The 18,861-nt window shown below is 34.5% G+C and overlaps 3 protein-coding genes across 5 annotated transcripts; 1 reads left to right on the top strand and 2 right to left on the bottom strand.

Annotated features, from left to right (window-relative positions):
* Window positions 1-608: 608 nt before the first annotated feature.
* On the top strand, window positions 609-4,286 carry LOC18055828. Its single transcript, XM_006453024.2, has 3 exons — window positions 609-1,448; window positions 2,508-2,692; window positions 3,387-4,286. The coding sequence occupies exons 1-3, from the start codon at window positions 992-994 to the stop codon at window positions 3,900-3,902; spliced, it is 1,158 nt and encodes a 385-aa protein (XP_006453087.1). The 5' UTR covers window positions 609-991; the 3' UTR covers window positions 3,903-4,286.
* Window positions 4,287-4,366: 80 nt separating this feature from the next.
* Window positions 4,367-10,101, bottom strand: LOC18055826. Of its 3 annotated transcripts, XM_006453025.2 has the most exons (6): window positions 9,897-10,101; window positions 9,485-9,808; window positions 7,657-7,777; window positions 6,344-6,403; window positions 5,816-6,230; window positions 4,367-5,711 (listed from the first exon to the last, which is right to left on the bottom strand). In XM_006453025.2, exons 2-6 carry the CDS (start codon window positions 9,739-9,741, stop codon window positions 4,576-4,578), a joined length of 1,989 nt encoding a protein of 662 aa, XP_006453088.1. In that variant the 5' UTR covers window positions 9,742-9,808; window positions 9,897-10,101; the 3' UTR covers window positions 4,367-4,575. The 3 variants fall into 3 exon arrangements, with proteins under 3 accessions (XP_006453088.1, XP_024048023.1, XP_024048024.1); XM_024192255.1 differs by lacking the exon at window positions 9,897-10,101 and having other exon boundaries at window positions 7,657-8,063; window positions 8,206-9,568; XM_024192256.1 differs by lacking the exon at window positions 9,897-10,101 and having other exon boundaries at window positions 7,657-8,063; window positions 9,485-9,556.
* A 1,253-nt stretch (window positions 10,102-11,354) lies between these two features.
* LOC18055825 (vesicle-associated membrane protein 711) lies at window positions 11,355-12,817 on the bottom strand. Its single transcript, XM_006453023.2, has 4 exons — window positions 12,578-12,817; window positions 11,791-11,981; window positions 11,549-11,712; window positions 11,355-11,442 (listed from the first exon to the last, which is right to left on the bottom strand). Exons 1-4 carry the CDS (start codon window positions 12,795-12,797, stop codon window positions 11,355-11,357), a joined length of 663 nt encoding a protein of 220 aa, XP_006453086.1. The 5' UTR covers window positions 12,798-12,817.
* Window positions 12,818-18,861: the final 6,044 nt, after the last annotated feature.

Genomic DNA, 18,861 nt, shown 5'->3' with positions numbered 1-18,861 from the left:
GAGCAATTTAATCATGCGTCTGTGACTAGAGAAATTAAAATACAGTACTTAACTTATAAATTGTAACATAAAATTTTGAGTCAAAATTTCTGTTGAGGTCAAAAAGATTAGGTGGGATGGTGGATTCATTGGGTATCAACTTCGTCTGGTCACATGTCCTTAACAAACATGACAGCCCAACCCCAATTCACAGTAACAGCCGCCTTGAAGAGAGACTAGTGTTGCCAAATCGTTGACCACTTTGAGTAATTGAAACGGTGCGGCGATACCCCAAAAGATAGAATTAACCGTCGAACTCGAACAGTGTGAATATTTGACCATTGAAATGCCGGGGTTATTAAGGTTTCCCCTAATACACAACTAGATTTCACTCTTTTCAGATATATTTAGATAAAGATAGTACATTAACTTTAGTGGGTAATGCATATATAAGAATATAAGATGGTGGGCGGTTTAGCCATTCATTTACAAAACAAAAATGACTATCGTGATGAGATAAAAGAAGACCTAAAGTCCCAAAAAAAAAATGAAAAAAAAAAACAAATTTAACCTAGAATTAAGTCAGAGCTGCTTTAATAAACAAATTTACGAACGAATTATATAATTTCTTTTGAAGCAAAAGTCAAACCCAAAAAAAAAAAAAAGTTGAAGTCCTCCTGACAGTCAAGGACTCAAGGGGCTGGAGGAACATTTACAACGTAACAATGATAATCAGCGAAGTACCTGCCGCTTTTGGAGAATGGCTGACGTGGCAAGATCAGATTCACTGTCAAAACTAAACAATAGCTTCTTCTATTCTAGTTCAGTAGTTCTATAAAGAAAACAGAGAGCAAACAAACAATTTTATAATTTTTTTTTTAAAATTTTGTAAAGTATTCTGATAAAAAGAACCGACAGCTTGAACCAGAAAAAGTACATTTTGTTTAGTTTAACCGTTTCCCTTAAATTCCAGAATAGCACTCCAAATCGATAAAGCAAGACGAAGAAAGCGATGTCTTGGCTCTTCAAATCGCTTCAATCCGACGGCTCTGATTCGCCGCAAAGCAGTCCGACGAATCGAAACGGCGGCGTAAAGGAGGAGCTCTCGGTTCTCGGCGAAAATATCGGCCGTCAATTACGCGGAGTCGCCGCCTTCTTGGCACCACCGCCAATCACCGAAAGTCAGTCGCAATCGCGGTCGTCCGATTCCCCGACGCTGCAGGGTATCCGCGACGATCTCGTGGAAATCGGAGGCAGTTTCAAGAGTGGACTCTCGCTGCTGTCTGGTAACAAAGCGGTTGCTGGATTCTCGAAACTCGCTTCTAACCTGTTGCAGTTTCGAAATCAGGATGATTACGGTGAAGAATTTGATGGAGTTGCGGGGATAACGGGGGAGGTTGTTGAGTTTGTTAAGGAAATTTCTCTCCGTTCTGAGTGTTGGACTGATTTCCCTTTATCATTAGATGATGGTAAAATCATAATTTGCTTACTTGCTTACGTTTTTAATTATGATTTCGTTACTTATTTCTTGCCAATTTTTAAATAAGTTCAGCATAAAAATGTAGCATGTATCTTGTAAATTTATATGCATGCCTTAAATTTTGTATATGATACACTAAAAATACGAACACGTGTTGCCCGTGTTTGGATAAAAATGCAAGTATACTGGAAATTTGGCATTTGTCAAGATGAGTTTTCATGGGGTTATCTACCAATGACAAGTGTGATTATATCCTGCAAAATTTGGGAGTATTTGGTTATATCATCAGAGTTGAAAGTTTGGATTTTGCCCGAGGTATTTATCAGCATGCAATAGTTGTTGTCGAGGTACAGTGCTGTCTGGCTTAGGCATAGCTTCTGTTTGTTTGATGGGCAAGTGGAAGTCGCGAAGAATGGTGTCTTGGGTGAGAGACTCTTTAGTTTGAATTTTTTTTTTTCCTTTTTTTGACATTTGTGCAAATGCAGAAGCTAAGATGTGGTGATTTTGTTGAATTTTCTTTTTTAAATTTTATGCTATCTCTTCTTATTGTGAAATTCTCATTGTGAGTTTTTGTGCTTTATTTTGAGATTCTCAAAAGCATTCCTCCTAATGCATGTTGTTACCTGCTATTTCTTCTTTGCCTTAGCTGAACCTTTGAATCATACGCTGCAGAGTTTGTTGTCTGGCTTATATTTTTAGATTGGTGGATGAGTGCTTTAGTGGCAGCTAGTTTCTAGGAATGAGATTATAGATATAAAAGGTTTGGCTGATTGCTGAATTTCTAAGAATTGATTTCTACTGCTTGATTTCTCAAATTTGTATTGGATTAAGTTTGGGACTCGAATGGAGAATGTCATGGTTAGGGTGAGAGTACAATTGCTGATTTGCAAAAGTTAGATTCTGTTTGATATAGAAGATTACTGTGTATTAACTTTGTAGGCCTTATTTACTTCTTCTCAAATTTTTTCACATCCTTTGAATCAAATGGAGATGGATGGCTAATACGACTGCTTTAATTGGTTTTGAATTTTGGCTTGTCATTTTGCAGATTTTGAAATGTCTGATGCTCAGAGAGAACACGCTTTTTCTGTTGAACGGTTGGTTCCAAGTTTCACAGATCTTAGAATCAGCCTTCGTCCTCACTTGGGAGACAACCGATTTTGGATGATCTATTTCATATTATTGCTCCCAAGACTAAATGAAGAAGATTTTGAGCTTCTTTCAACTCCAAAGGCAAGAACTTCCATTCATATGTTATCTCGCCTTTTCTTTTCTAAATTTTATTTGCATGTAAAGCCTAGAAGCAGTCATTGTGGGGCCACTCATGTTTGTATGACCATTAGGCACTTTTCCTCTCCCTTTTCTAAGATATGAATCTCTTTTATTAATGAGACCACTCGCAGCAGAAGTTGTGAAATTCCACCTGGAATTACAATATGGAAGAATCATAATGTATCCAAATACAAACCCAAAAACAACTTTGTTTGATGCATTGAGTCTTGATGGTCTACCTATCCTTATGTTTATTACAATATTTTTTTTTTGTAAATTTCTTCATGTCACCTTTTTGTGGAAGTTATATTCATTGATATGCTTCTATTGTTATTAAAGTCTGAAATTTAGAGAGGATATTTTTTTCTTTAAAAAAAAAAAGAACAGAAAATCAGTTAGTCTGCTCCCTTTGCAACACTACAACCCTTTGTTAGTGTTTCAGTATAATCTCTCACCAACACCGTCATCACCACTACCAAACATGGACACCCGATGACCATCATCACTGTACATATCTTTATGGATTCCAGATGAGAAGACAAATGGTATTGTACAATTTAGTATAAGAAACATATTGTCCAGTTTGTTACATCTTTCTAGTAATAATCACTGTGGAAAAAAAATATCATTCTTAATCAGTCTTATTTCTTTGCAGATTATTGCAACAAGAAATACGCTTCTCCAGAAGCTGCAAACCACGAGGAATGTACAAGTGGGGAATAACACTTCTGATGCATCACAAAAGAGCAGTGAAATCGGTGGGACACAAGAAGAAAATATTGGATCCAGGGAAAAGGATGTTACTAAGATTGTTAATGCAACAAAAGATTTGGAAATTGAAGATGAAGAGAATACTGAGCAATGGTTGGAAGAGGATGACACAGATACAGGTTTTTCTGTGAGTACACGAAAAGAAATTCATCATGAAGAGGATGTCTCATTCAGTGATTTGGAGGATGAGAGCAATGATCGTCCCGGTAGATTATCAGCCAGGAGGTCAGCGGAGGGCACTAAAGCTATTTCACCAAGCGGATCAAGTGATTGGGTTCAGCTCCATGAGAGTTCTATGCATCGTGGTGACCTAGAGAGGGCTTGCCGGTCAACAACTTCTCGGGATAAAGATTCAGAAGGTGAATCAAGCGACTGGCTTGCCGTTGATGATTTTGATTAGGTAATAGGCAGCTATTTGATATCCAGATTTATTGTAAAGTTTTAAAAATTATTTTCTTTTGGGTTCTGTTTTTGTGAATCTCAATTCTCAACTGTCACGCAAGTATTACTGCTTAAAGTAATAATTGAGTCAGTGTCACCTCTAAGTACCCTTTAACCGCGCTGGATTATCTTGAAGTATGTTTCTGTAAGTATTAAAAAAAAAAAAAAAAAGACGAGAGAGAGAGATATTAGAATTATTCCAAGTTGTAAATTTAGAATATAGGTTACAAACATTTTGTATAGTTTCACATTTTTTCTGTGTGTTGCAATTAGATACATTAGTGCCGTTTCACAGAAATGGACTAAATGGAAGAGCTTGCCTGATCTTCTCCAGGCCATCTTCCTTTCCCGGCAGTTATTGTAATTCGTAGTAAATCAACTATACTTTTCTTGGTATGGATAAGCAATAATCGTAAAACGATATAATTTTGACAGGGGAACAAAAAACTGTATGCCCCTTATTTGAGAACCTTTAAAATTCTGGATACAAGCAGGAAAATAAATATTCCATGCATCATCCTGCACATTGGTTTCTATTGTGTAGGAAGCCAAAATAAAATTAAAGCTTCAGCAATGCCCTCTCTCGCTCAAGCAGGTTTCCGCAAAGCTTAGAGTTCCACAGCACTGAAAAATCATGGCCTACAGCCTCCCAATCCTACTGGATTTACAGGAAGTTTGACAGCCAATGAGTTGGGAGGTGGCCCGAATTGTGGGTTTGCGCTGCTACTGATTACCATTGAAGAACCTGGCACTATTTGTGCATATCCTTCTGGCAGCCTCTGTGGCACCACCCTGACTGTAGTGTCCATGGGGTAATAATTTGCACGAGGGAATGCATGGTTAAAACAGTCGGGATAAGCAACTACCGGATGGCTAAGAGAAAAACTTCTTGAGCTTGAGTTGGGTACTTTCAAGGGGTAGGAAGTTATGGATGGAGAAATTAACGGCAGCACAGCCAGCGAGGGCCTCGGATGGCTTAAAGAAAAACTTAACGTTGAGTTGGATACTTTCAAAGGTCCGAAAGTTATGGATGGATGAATTATCGGCGGCGAGGGCCTTGGAAGGCTTAAAGAATAACTTCTTAACGTTGAGTTGGGTGCTTTCAAGGGAACGGAAGTCATGGTTGGAGATGTTATGGGCGGGATAAAAGAAAAATGCCTTATCATTGGGTTGGGTACTTCCAAGGGGCTGGAATTTACGGATGGAGAAGTTACCTGCGGTACTGACAGCTTGGAAATCTCAAATTTTTGTGGCCGCCATTCATGCATGTCATCATCTTTGAAAAGATTCTTCGAGTTAACTGCAGTAGCAGTGACTGGCATCCTGATGCCTCTGCTTTGGGCAGTTTGTGGTTCTCCATGTTCATTAACTTTCTTCAGAAAAGGCATTCTCTGGATCTCATTCAATTGAAACATTATAGGATTTAAAATTTCCGATCTCTGGTTGAAAGTTGACGGTGACTGTGAAGTTGGCGCGGTTGGGTGCATTAACCCATCCATTTTCTTTGATCCTTGAGTCAAAAGTTTTGTGTCAACTGTAGCAGCATGAACACTCTTAGGAGTTAGAAATATACCACAGCCAGTTCCAAAGTCAAATTCAGGAAGGTCCTCAAGAGTAGATGTTGGTTGCTTTGTGACATCAGATGGGAGAGACAAGACAGGTTCTTGAGCAACCAAACTCAGTTTGGTTCTCTCCATGCTTGACTTGTGTATAGGAGGTGCTTCAACTTCAGATGACTGTGACATAGAACCTTTGAGAGAGGTACAGTCTGTGACACAATTGAAATCCAAAAATATTTCAGGTCTCAGAACTGAAGATGTCAGTGAGAAATTAGTATTGGCAGACAAATTATGCAATCCAAGTTGGACTCACCAGTCTTTAGATGCTTGACTTCATTTCCCCAGTTTCCTGTACTCTCAAGAGTGCTGCTCTCTTTTTCTCGTGCAATTCGAATGGATTTCTGGATTGGCTGTTCCCTGGATGAATCTTTTTCCACAGACTTATGATTGGAAGAGCCAAAGGAGGAGTTCAAAGGCTTCTCAGACAGGGAACAATTTTTGCAGTAAAGTTTCTTTGTGGCAGAACTAGTAGATGCTTGCAATTTTCTCCTCACAACACAACCGATCAATGAATCTTTGTAGTCTAGTATAGCAGCCATGCCCTTGAAGAACCCATGTTTTGCCAGTATTGTGATTATGGCGTCACTGCGAGTACAAACGTAGAGATCAACTCCTGGTGACAGTTTCACAAACCCAACTCTCTCCCATTCTTTGTAGCTTTCTGCAACCTGTAAATCAGGATCACAAGAAAAACATGAATCTCATTGATCAGTAAACTCAAGATGAACTCCTATCACATGATGACCTTATTCAACTTTTTCTTCCATTATGATGTACTCACCTTTTGCATGCCTACCAGTCCAGATTTTGAAGAGCCTTCTTTCCAGCACAGTGAGACTACCTGAAGATAGATGTAGACAAACATGTATATGTGTTCCCACTACATATGTGTATTGTTGAATAATCTATATTCTTATATATATTATGCATGACTAGTAAGTAAAAGCTTTCGATATATATATACACACACCTTGTGTATGTAGGGTATGATTTATTGCTCAGCAAGCCTTTTTTATATTAGAACATGAATGCATTTAGTTGCATTAAGAACACTTTTTTCTATCATACATAGTTTTTTGGTGCACTCATCAGCCATCAGTCATCACCTTTCTGAGAATCCTTAGCCCACAATAGCTGTCTGTTGCGGTGCACAAGTACAATAATATCATTTATGAAAACTTTCCAAGCACTTGAGACCTAGTTAAGGATTTTGTTTTCAACCTTCCTAATGTACTTCTCCATAATCTGGTCCCCCCTTGGATGCATTTTCATTGTTTTTTCAATCATCATTTTCCTTAATAACTTAAATCAGAATGATATTTTGGACGATAATTGCAATAGGAGATATGCCATATCCAGACATCATTGCTGGCTACTAAGCACCAGTAGCTTGCCAATCATGTGTGACATCGTTAGATGAGATGTGCCCAAAATCTTTTTAAAAGGAAACATGATTAGTATACTAAGCCACCACAGATATGGATTAAGTCGTTTCCATGCGCAATATACCAAATTTTAATCATTTGTTCAGTCTGTATTTCAGGTGGTTTTGTCTCACATTATATATGCTATCTTATAATCATTAATATTCTCCTTTCTTTGTCTTTGTGGTTAGTTTTTCTTGAGAACCCTAGCTCTCCTATTGAAGAAACAGCTCCTTCACATTATAAACAAACTTGAGAAATCATAGAATTTAAGGATCTGAGGTTTCCATGCATCAAGCAGATTGAAAATATCATCATATAAAAGAGTAACAGGACCAAGATAAGCCGTGATGCAGTCACACAGGAAAATTAACTAGATAAGTAGAGAATACAAAAGAAAAGAAGCGTTACAGTTGAATTTTTTTCAAGATACAAGCCATATATTAAATATTCATTAATTGAAAAAATAAAATATTCCAATGCTTCAGCATCGCCAGATAGCATTCATTTGTTTAAATGGTTTCATCCTTGAAAGACTCTTCATATTTGTTCAATGATAGTTGTATCAACAGGAAACCTAGATTCTTAAGCCAAAAAAACAAAAGAACAAGTGCTATATACATACCTGAACTGCCTAGTTAAAGAAAATGTGGAACAAATCATATCTTACCATCAATCTTCTGTTTCTTGAGCGAGAAAGATCTTGAATATATTTTTCAAAGGCATCTAATCTAACTTTTCCTTTGACTTCTGCAATGTCGGACCACTGGACATCGAACATCTTCTCACCACTACAGAAGAAAAGGAGGAAAAAAGAAAAAAGAAAAAAGAAAAAAGAAAAAAGAAACACGGTCAACAAAATTTTAAAAAATAATAATAATAAATAAGCTACTCAAACCTTCATGCATAACATGTAAATATCTTAGAACTTTGTGAACCATGTCTGAAACGTGCATAGGTGAAAAATATCTATGAACTAGGTAGAATCACTTTGATTGATAAAATTTGTATCAAAACTTCAATTGATGTGACTGGTACAAGAATAAGAGGTTGGCTCCCAAATGTTATCTTGTTAACCTGAAAAAATGATTTAAAAGGAAAGATTATTAATAGGATACTAGAGATCTATAGGATCATTAGGAGTCACTCTATCATACTCAGGTGGAAGTTGAACAATTAGCATGAAATGAAACTACAACCGAAAGTTCCACTGTCTGACCTCATTTATTGAGTTAAGTAACTTGCTTTCATCCCTGGTCCTCCTTTGAAAGCTACATTCTGATCTTGCATTCTGACACAGAGTAGCATCCTCTGCTTGATTTATGTGTTAATAAATTCGATAGTCTTTCTTTTCTCATCACTTCTTCATAAATGATATCAATTTACAGTTTGGGTCTAACTTCTCTTTTATAAGTTTATGAAGAATTTGTAAACATTCATTCAAGTCTGCCTCATAGGTTTAGTACCAAAAAGCTCCTTTCAGAAACTTTTGTTTCGGAATATCGGATTATTTTAGTTTGTGTCTGCAATCATTCTCACAATTGGAAAGGAAGAAAATGTTAAAAGTATCTTTTCAATACAAAATTACTGAGACAATTGATTTTAGGTGTTTCTGTTGGTGGCTCCATTATATTCATTAGGAAAGTTCATGAAACCCATGTATGGGAACAGGGATGGGTCTGTTTTGCATTTAGTTATGCAACTTGGGTGATATCGTGAGAATTTTCCTTCTTGTTCAGTTTTATTTGCTGCTATTTTCAGGCATACTGTGTCAGGGGCCCCCCTTTCCCACACTTCTTCTTGTAACTAAGTTAAATTCTCTACTTGTACAAGATCAAACTGGTCCTCCGACACAATAAGTGTTGAAAATGCCCCAGATGTTACCAGGTCCTGCATTCTCATCCAATAGCCAGGGAGATCCTTGATTATATCCATAATACATATATGCATTTACGAAGGACTCCTATTACCATTGTTAATGACAAATGTAGACACGCAAATTCTTTTGTAGTCCATGTTATGGTATTTTTTTGGTTGTGAAGATCAACCTATACCTTCAATATCTATGCTGAAGGCATGAGTCTTCATCATATTGATTCTCTAAATCAGAAATGTCATGAATATTATATACTTAAAAGTGGTTCATTTCTTTCTAAGGACATTTCCTAGGATGGATGTGTCGCTAATTCTTCAATCATATGGTCCGAGAATTTATAAGTTCAGTGGGATTGTGTCACAATAATCAGTCATCACATCATTAATATGAAAAGAAATAGCGATGCATGCCCATCTTCATTAACTCATTGGGTGATTGTGCTTATTTATAACGCAAGACATGAGAGAATACTGTTATCAAATGAACTAACTATATCAATGCGAAAAGATAACTTATCTTCACAAAGAAAGATGGCCAGTGAAACGCAAGCACGGATATCGAAATTGAAGTTAAAAGCAAAACATTCATAATGGAATCGAATTTGAGAAGTGACTGAATAAACCTTTTAAAGAAGGCAACAGCAGACACGTGCACAGAAGAACTCAGTTGGAGGGACCCATCCCAGAGCTTTTCAGCGGCCGCAGGAGCTCGCTTGCTTGATATTTCATTTTCAGAGCGCTCAATGCAAGCACGAGGTTCCAAAGAGGCTGCCGCAACAGAAACAGGTTGCTGTTGTTCAACGGCAGCTCGTTTTCTCTTTCCTGTTGATCGATGATCAAATTCAAGATAGTTCACAAGCTCTGTCGCTTCTCGCGCCATTTAATTCAAACAACAAACCATGCGCCAACAAAAGTGATACTCAGCATTCCGATTCCGACAAAGAAATCTGCGAGCCAAGAGAACAAAAATCAATCAAAGCCCAGGTAAGCAAGCAATACTATGCAGTTAAAGATAAGGCAATAATTTTCAATTACTTGTGATCAAAATAGAAAATCAATTCCGTCATAACCAAAATCGAACGACTTTCAACAGGAACTGAAATTCGGAATAGAGAACCGGCAATCTGAGAGCGAATCAAGAGTGGAGTAGAGAAGCTTGAAATCAAAATAAAAATTTTGTCTATTGAAGAGTGCGTGTTTGTCTCTGTCAGCCTACTGCCAGCTGTCAGCATTAAGACCAGAAAGGGCATAAGAGCGTTGCCGGCATGGACCGTCACGTGAGTGGGCGGCACTACTGTGCGGACAAGTTTATTTGAATTCATTTTTCTTTTTCTATTTTTTTTCTTTTTTAGTTTTTCATTTTTCAATTTTGTACGTTAATGATTTACGATACATCTTCTTATTTATATTACGTAACATCAATTTGTGTTAAAGACTTCAAAATAAAACGGGCAAATCCCATTCTTCACCGTCAGCTACCACGTACAAACCCCCCGTAACATAGTGTTTTGGATCATATTATCATTGGTACCCCTCGAAATTTGGAATTTTCTTTACAGTATCTACATAATCGTACAGATATTACCAGTGATTAATTTCTTATTTGTAATTTTTGTAGTAAAATGATAGCAATGGAAGGTTCTAAACGTTATTTAGAACAAGACTCTTGAGATGTGGCATCAATGGTGGTTATCGAAAGTCGACAACGGTGAAAGCTGGTAGGAGGGCTGCTAATACTTTTGCAATTGGTCTTTTTCTGATTTATTTATACATTAATGATGTGCAATCAAACTAATATTGTAATTAAGCACCTAAATTTTCCACTTATAAACTGCAGTTCTTTTGCATTACTAAAGGAGTTTCTGCAGTTATTACGTTGTTATCTTTGATTATTTTCTGTTTTAATGAGAATTATTCATTAAAAAAATAATGTAGAATTGACGGATAATTGTTAATAACTAGCTGATAACAACGGATTATTTTAGAAGAAAACTAATATTTGAACTTGATATTTTTCACAATGATGTATAAGGTTTTTTATTTCAAAAAATGTAACGAAATATTTGTATCTATTTAAGCAAATCAACATAAAATAGGTAAAACGATAAAATAAACTTGATATTATTTGTAAATGCTTATGAGAGCAGTATCAAGAAGCTCTCAAAATGTATTCCGATAGTGACTTTTTTTTTTTTTAACCCTTAATTTGAAGAAAATCTGGGTATTCAAACCCTAATGACATCACCTTTTTAGAAGGGAAAACTTAATTATAATTAATTCGGAGAAAAGAGAAAAAAAATTACTATTGAAACAAATTATTCCTCTAATAAATCAACAAATTCTGAAATTGATTTGCACAGCTTCAGTCCAACATGTACATTCCATATATTCAACCTCTACAACTCTGCTCAGCAAAATTGCACCACTACAATGGAAACGAATTTACAGTTAGTCATTAAAAGAACAAGAGATGAGCTGCTCCTGCCAATTTCACTAGAAGCAGTAACGCCACAGAGGATCACGGCAATAAAATGCAAGCGTAACATAGATGATTATCAAGATTAGACATACTAAACCAGACCTGCAAATTGCAATTAATACAGAAAGAAGTTAAGATTGTACTCCTATCTCATATTATACACATGAATAATTAAACTTATTATCAAATGATTTAGTTGACCACATACGCAAGCTTGCAATTCCCCCAGCACACTGAACTTTTGTATCTGCGTGCCTGCCTTTTGAATCGAACTGTATTTCTATGCAGTGTGGCTGTTTTATCAACGAGCAGATTCAAGCGATCGCCCCTCTCCACGATCTTCTCAATATTGTCTATCATTACGCTCCTAACCTGTTGGAATAACAAGATTAATTAAATAATCTGTTAACTAAGGCCGAGATAATGGATATATTATTATACACAACTTACATGACTCATTTCACCTTTCAAACGGTTTAGCCTGTCCGCATTCGGATCATTTGAGTAGTGGTCCATCTGCTTGCTCAGAATCCGTGAAAATTCATCGTTCATCGCATAAGCAGCCGCTGAATGAATAGAGCGGCCGTAAGTTCTCACGAACCTTTGATGGATATCTTCAAGAAATGCAAAAGGGATTCTCCCTGCACAAAGTTTAAACGATTGTATGTATGAAATAATTATTCAAAATAAAAAAGCAATCTCCAACTCCAAGAACTAGCTTAGTCCATCAAAGAAACTTTCTCCTTATACAATGTGAGTCATTTAGCTGGTAATGACCAGCTCAGACCACGTAATGATCACCGGTGAATACTCATATTAGCTAAGTTAATACAAAAGTTAATTAGCCAATTATGATCATCATCTATGGAACTTCACCTACTGACCTATAGAAATTAATTTCAAAACAAATATTCTTGAATTAAACTCCCTCTAATTTACTCCTACGAAGATCCATGGAAATTATTACTGCCTGATGAAAACATCGTGACACATTAAATCTACATCAAGGCTTAATTTTGTGGTGCCACTACATGTCGAGTCTCTAGATACCATGGAAGAACAGAAATATAACACATTATGGTCAAATAAAACTTAATGCAACTGCCCAATCAAACATATTATGCGTCGTGTCAAGTGACAAGCAGGCTTCATTCAATCAAAATGCATTAAAAGAACAATGTACAAGGTTTAATTAATAAATTAAGCGGACAAACAAAAAAAAAAACAAAAAGCCTACATCCAAAGGAATCATCAGCCATGCAAAGAACGGTGAGATTATCGGTTCGTTTGACGTGAAAAATGTAGTGATCATGAGAATAAGATAAAATACGATCACTAATTCCCTGCGGCAATTTATCGATTACTTGTCTCGCTATTGCATTTCCATTTGTTTGCGCCGCACTAAACTCCGCCAATACCACATTCCCTCTTGCCACCATCCCATATAATATCCCCATTATATTAAAAAAAAAAAAAAGTTCTCAATTGATTGATTGATCGATCGATTTCATTACTTATTAGGGTTTGTTATTTGGGGGGGATAATTTCGACATTCTTTGCCTTGCCCCTCCCCTTTCATTTGTTTATTCAGATGGGAAAGGCAGAGGCATATCGGGACTCGGGAATTTTAGAACTTCTGCATGCTTGCTTGTACTTGTTTGCTGACATTCTAGTTCGAGGAAGTTGTCGTTTTCGAAGATCCGGATTTGGCGGGAAGAAAGAAGGTGGGCTTTGAGGAGAGTGACACGTGGATTCGTTTAACTAATTGGAGGAATTGAATCTAGTTTCGATCGAACCAAATGGTCCATTGCATAAACAAGAAAGCATAAGGGATATGGGCTAGAGTGTAGCTTTTAACACCCTTCTAAATTTTTACAACACCCCTTTTAAATTTTATTTCTTGAAATACTCCTTGTTTGAGTTATAAAATATTAACCGTCTTGCAGTAAAATTTCTCTCTAAAAAGAATATTTCTTTTGAATTTTTATTTTTAAATACATAAAAATCTTAAGATTTTAATTTATTTACTCTTACAAATTTCTAAAAAAAATCAATTAAATTTCAAAATATAAATCTAATTTATGAAATGTGATTGGTGTAAAAAAAAATTGAAAGAACAATTCATTCAAAGGGATTTTGATAATTTAATATAGCTTTGGTTATTTTGATAATTTCAATTGAAAAGGGATTTCATGAGGAATTTTAAGGGGTATCAAAAGGCCTACCCTCTGGGCTGCCCGCAAATCTGAGGAGAGGCTTCGATTTCGTTCAAGTCTGTTGACTTGTGGGCTGGATCGCTGGTCATGTAATTCTTAGCCCGATTGCAAGCTTGCTCGAGTTCAATTAATACCCACAAACAACCGAGAATTTTTTCAACCATACTCGACAAATCCAGTTTATACCATCAATCAATCTATGACGAGTAAATAGAGCTCTGATGGACTAAATCTGTGCAATCGTTCAATGAATTATTAGACTCTTAGGCTGTGCTTTGGCATATTAGATTGGACTAAATTAGTTTAGATTGGATTAAGTTAAATTATACAATATTATATTATGTTTAGTATAATATCGGATTAGACAATATTAAATTATATTTAATTACAAAAAGTATTTATGAATATTTAAGAGTAATAATTAAAATTAATTTAAAGGTATTTAATAAGAACATTAAATGTATAGTAAATTAGTTATTGGATAGTCATAATTATAATAAATTAATAAACCTATTTAATTGTTTAATTTATTTTTATCAGATATTTTAGATATATTTTATTTTATCAAAAAATTAGCAAATAATATATATATATATATAATCAATTAATTACTTGTATTATTACTTTTCATGATTATTTTTAATATTACAATAGTGATTATTAAATCTAATACAATCAATTATTGTAATAAATTATTAAATAGTTAATTTTATTGGAGTAAAAGTACCAATTTAATTAGACTATAAAGCAAACTAAAAAATAAATATCAAGTAAATCATGAATAAAATAATTAATTAATTAATTTTTAAATAATAAATATAAAAATGGTGTTATATATGAAAGAAATTTGTAAATGAATAATTTTTTTTTCTCTTATTCTAATCTCATCTAAACCCGCTTATAAATTGGAATTGTTAATCCCATGAATTAAGGACTGAATTTAAATTTAGTCACTACTAATTCAATCCAAGCAAAGTTGCCAAACATACAATAGAATATTTAATCCTAAAACTAATCTAATCCCACACTTAATCCTAACCCTCAAACATAACCTTAAGTCGCTGAAGTTTTATTCAGTAAATTGTACTATGATAATTTTAAAAAAGAAAAGAAAATAACCCTTCTATTTACTTGATTTGATGGTTCATATTTCAATATTAAGAGATAAAGAGTCGCCTTTGTAATGTTATCCTCCCTTCCTAATTATCCATTTTTGTCATTCAATGCTCGAGTGGTAATATATGTTTGTTCGGTTATGGGAGAATGGATTCGCTATTTATAAGCACCAGTATATTTCACCTTAATTTGTTAAGCTTCGACTCCCAGCTATATCCTATGTATATAATTGTAATGATTTGTAATTTTTTATTATTCAAAGCAAAGTGTGGGTCTCTAATTAATGAGGCAAGAATCCTCCAAAAAAAAAAAATTATTTTCAATGATAATCTCAAAATATATGAGTTGGACTTTTTTCAGACCAAATTAAAATGTCTGGATTTTTTTTTTAAGGTAAGGGGGGTGAGCAAGCTCAAATATAAGTTTTTACCCTCTTATCACCCCTAAAAATTAAACTCAGGTTTTGGTAGAGGCTGCAGCTGCACTGCAATCAACCTAACCACGCGCTTAGGGGTTAAAATGTCTTAATTGTACATTGTACATTTTTTATATTTTATTTTATAAATTTATAATTTATAAAATTTTATTTTTTGTGGGATTATGCTTTAAAAGTTGGGCTTATAGGATTTAAAACTATAAATAGATGTTACGGGTGGATAAAGTATACATAAAAAAGTGTATTTCAATTAAAATAATAAATATTTTTACAATTTTTTTTTTTACTGTAAATATTTCTCAAATTTTTGGATCAAAGTCAGACTTTGTAGATGAAGCTCAAGTATTTATAAAACATGCTCTAGTGGGACGGGCTCTCATTGCCATCCCTATCATAATCCCACAAAAAGAAGGATGTGTAACATAATTAATTTGGATAATTTATCAATGACAAAATATTATTATTATTTTTTTCTACAAATGAGAATAGAAAATAGATGGGACATGGCAGGGGGAGTCTAGAATCACGAACGAAGCTTGAGTTAAAACCATTCCCATATGCCTTTCAGTGTAACACAATGACCAAATATTCTTCTGTATAAGCATCGGATCCATATTTGGCTGGTCTGAAAAATGACTAGATCTCTAATGACAAACCGCACAATATCGGAGAGGCAAGGACCTGCCTCGTGCCTGCTTCATCTTATCACTTCTTACAATTTGGCCTGCGTGCATGAATCCGGATGATGATAGACTTAAAAATAATTAAGAAAATGATATCTCCATGTGCCCATATGTTATTATTGCACTACACAAATTCTTTATTAAAAGGAAAAAAAAGAGTTGAACATGGTATCTTGGTATGGGTGTACTTTTATCTAATAACAAGATCTTGAACAAGCCACGACCACCGGATCGTAACCCACATGAGATATCGTACCAGAGAGAGTTTTGCTCCTGGCCATTAGTTCTGTTGAGCAAACCTCAGCCATTTGATCCTCTGGTATATAAAATGAAACACTAAGCAGACACTGCACACGACAAAAAGCCAATTAATAAGCGCCCTGTCTGCTTATACAGATAATGCGACTTCCAGAGTAGAGGTAGACTGATGAGTTTTATTGGCTCATTCTCTTCTGAATTCATCTTTTTCTCATGTTCACTACGGCCCCATTTCTTATTTCTTTTTGTGTTGGCGTATACGTAGCTTACAAGATATCGCGTTAATTAAAATATTTAGTAAAAATTAATTGTTGTAGTTTAAAAATTAAATTAATTTTATCTGATACTTATATATGATCAAAAACTTATATAATCTCTTTGTTATATTTATTTAAAAATATTATTTAACATACACTGTCAATATTTATTTTACAATAATAACTTTTTCTTCACAAAATTTACCTCTAAGATTATAATAACTACTATTAGCGACCAGTGCATTTACTAAATACTTAGTTTGGTTTGGAAAACAGCTAATTATTTTTCACATCGTTTTGCTAAAATAATCATGGATGACTGAACTAAAATAATCATGGATATTAGCAAACTAATTAACTCAACAGAGATATTAGCAATCATGGATGACTGAACTATAGTAATATTTATGTAGCTAATTGAAGGCTCATTTTGTAACATTTTTGTGTGTTGTCACAGTCTAAAATTATGTACATTATTTGATAAAGGAGGTGCAGTTGATCGAGAGAGGGGAGATAGAAGGTCGGTTATAGAGGAAGAGAAAGAGAGAAAGGCCGACAAATCACATCATGAAGGGGAAAGCAGGATCACGGATGAACAAGATTACAAAAATTCCAGCCTCACTCGTTGCCTACAAAAGATAAAATCCACCAATCAATTCACATGACTGCCTCGCTGTACTGTTCCTTCTTGCTCCTATCATTCGCTTCTCCTCTTCATATGGATTGTTTATCTTTATCCCCAAAAAGGGGAAAAAAAAAATTCTCATTATGGGCATAATTCTTGATTCTAAATTCTAAAACCGTGTCCAAAGTAATTGAAAACAATAGCAACCCCAGTTTTTGGACTTCACTTATGATACATATATTGCAAACATGATAAAATTGTAAGGAAATTTTTAATCCCAGCTAAGATCTTACAAATAAATAAATAATAAACAGAAAATAAATGGAGAATAAAAGCAATTGCACTTCAGTTATGGTATATATAGTGTAAACATAATAAAATTGTTAGGAAATTTTTAAAATCACCCAAGATGTTATAAGCAAATAAATAATAAATTAAAAAAATAAAACAATTGCACAACACAAGAATTTATGTGAAAAACTCATATATTAAAAAAATCTACTATGTGAGTATTTTTCTCATACCAAACACCAATAACATATAATTTCTTAATAGACCTATGGTATGTTACGTAAATAAATGAACTCAACGTATATGTAGTGATTAATTCTTGTAGGAGAATTAATTTTTTTCTTATATTGACTGTATTCTCCTTGAATAAGCCAATTCCAAAGAAAAAAATTATTTATTATTTAAATAAGAATACTACTAAAGAAATAAATTATCTTGGAAATATTAATTAAAGAAAGAAGACATATTTGTTAATGAAAGGAAAATTATCATTCGTATACCCTATAGATGCTCTGTTATCAAAAATACTACAACACTTTGAGGGTATATCAATCGTCCACCCTAAGTTGACAAAATGTATTTGTCGTCCACCAAACTGTTACTTGCCGTTTAAATAGGATGACACCATAGGGGTAATTTGGTCTTTTCATATGATACAAGTGATAATTTAAGGGTATACAAGTGATAATAAAAGAATTTAAGGGTATACGAGTGATAATTTTCAAGGGTAAAATCGTCAATTCACTATAATTCCGTTAACTTTCAAACGGCAGCTAACGGTTTGGTGGTTGGCAGATAACTTTTGTCAATTTAGGGTGGACGATTGATATACCCTTAAAGTGTTGTAGTATTTTTGATAACATGGCATCTATAGGGTATATGAATGATAATATCCCTTAATAAAATAGTCTCTCTTGTATATAATCATCGACAAAAAATAATAATAATTAATAAAAAAATAAAGCACTTCATTTCTAATCAACAGTATATATAATCATTGAGTTTGCCTCGATTTCTTTCTTCTTACCTTCCCACTTTTAATATTCTTGACTTTAAATTAATGCTCACTTTGGGTTGACATTGGGCCATAATACTAATTAGGATCCCTCTATCTTATATGCATGTAAGATACATCCCTCTCACATGAACAATGCGTGAGCCCCACACATATACTGTTCATGTGAGGGGGATGTATCTTACATGCATATAAGATAGGGATTACCTACTAATTATCAACGTGAAAAATTCAGATCAAGAAGAAATTGTGGGTAGTCCTTTCAACTTTATACTATTTTCTTTGAAAAGAATTGCTCAACTTTTAAGTGGATCCCATAGTTGTTCACGAAAAGATTGAAACTTTAGATAAACATAAAATGAAATCCGTATATACTTAGGGAAGATATAATGTATGAAATCCAGATCATCGACACGTGAGAAAAGACCAGAAGTACCTTCACTGTAACCCACTCTAGTTGATGAATCTCCCTTCGAGGGGGCCCTAAAGTTTAAAATGATTAAGCTATTTATATATATATATATATATATATACACACACACACACACCCACCCACACACACACACACATAAAGAAAAAAACGATAAAGGGTAGGACCCTCTTTGCAATTTAATCTAATTAAGG

The sequence above is a fragment of the Citrus clementina genome, unplaced genomic scaffold (assembly GCF_000493195.1).
Source record: "Citrus clementina cultivar Clemenules unplaced genomic scaffold, Citrus_clementina_v1.0 scaffold_1, whole genome shotgun sequence".
NCBI classification, from domain to species: domain Eukaryota; kingdom Viridiplantae; phylum Streptophyta; class Magnoliopsida; order Sapindales; family Rutaceae; genus Citrus; species Citrus x clementina.
This window is presented reverse-complemented; position numbering and strand designations above follow the sequence as displayed.

Excerpts from the sequence above, each read along its gene's own strand:
- LOC18055828 (XM_006453024.2), top strand. The coding sequence starts at position 992 with ATGTCTTGGCTCTTCAAATCGCTTCAATCCGACGGCTCTGATTCGCCG. Across the intron at positions 1,449-2,507 it reads CCCTTTATCATTAGATGATG|ATTTTGAAATGTCTGATGCT; the intron begins GTAAAATCATAA and ends GTCATTTTGCAG. Across the intron at positions 2,693-3,386 it reads AGCTTCTTTCAACTCCAAAG|ATTATTGCAACAAGAAATAC; the intron begins GCAAGAACTTCC and ends ATTTCTTTGCAG.
- LOC18055826 (XM_006453025.2), bottom strand. The coding sequence starts at position 9,741 with ATGGCGCGAGAAGCGACAGAGCTTGTGAACTATCTTGAATTTGATCAT. Across the intron at positions 7,778-9,484 it reads GCTGTTGCCTTCTTTAAAAG|TGGTGAGAAGATGTTCGATG; the intron begins GTTTATTCAGTC and ends TTTCTTCTGTAG. Across the intron at positions 6,231-6,343 it reads GACTGGTAGGCATGCAAAAG|GTTGCAGAAAGCTACAAAGA; the intron begins GTGAGTACATCA and ends CCTGATTTACAG.
- LOC18055825 (XM_006453023.2), bottom strand. The coding sequence starts at position 12,797 with ATGGGGATATTATATGGGATGGTGGCAAGAGGGAATGTGGTATTGGCG. Across the intron at positions 11,982-12,577 it reads GGCTGATGATTCCTTTGGAT|GGAGAATCCCTTTTGCATTT; the intron begins GTAGGCTTTTTG and ends AACTTTGTGCAG. Across the intron at positions 11,443-11,548 it reads TGGGGGAATTGCAAGCTTGC|GTCTGGTTTAGTATGTCTAA; the intron begins GTATGTGGTCAA and ends TGCAATTTGCAG.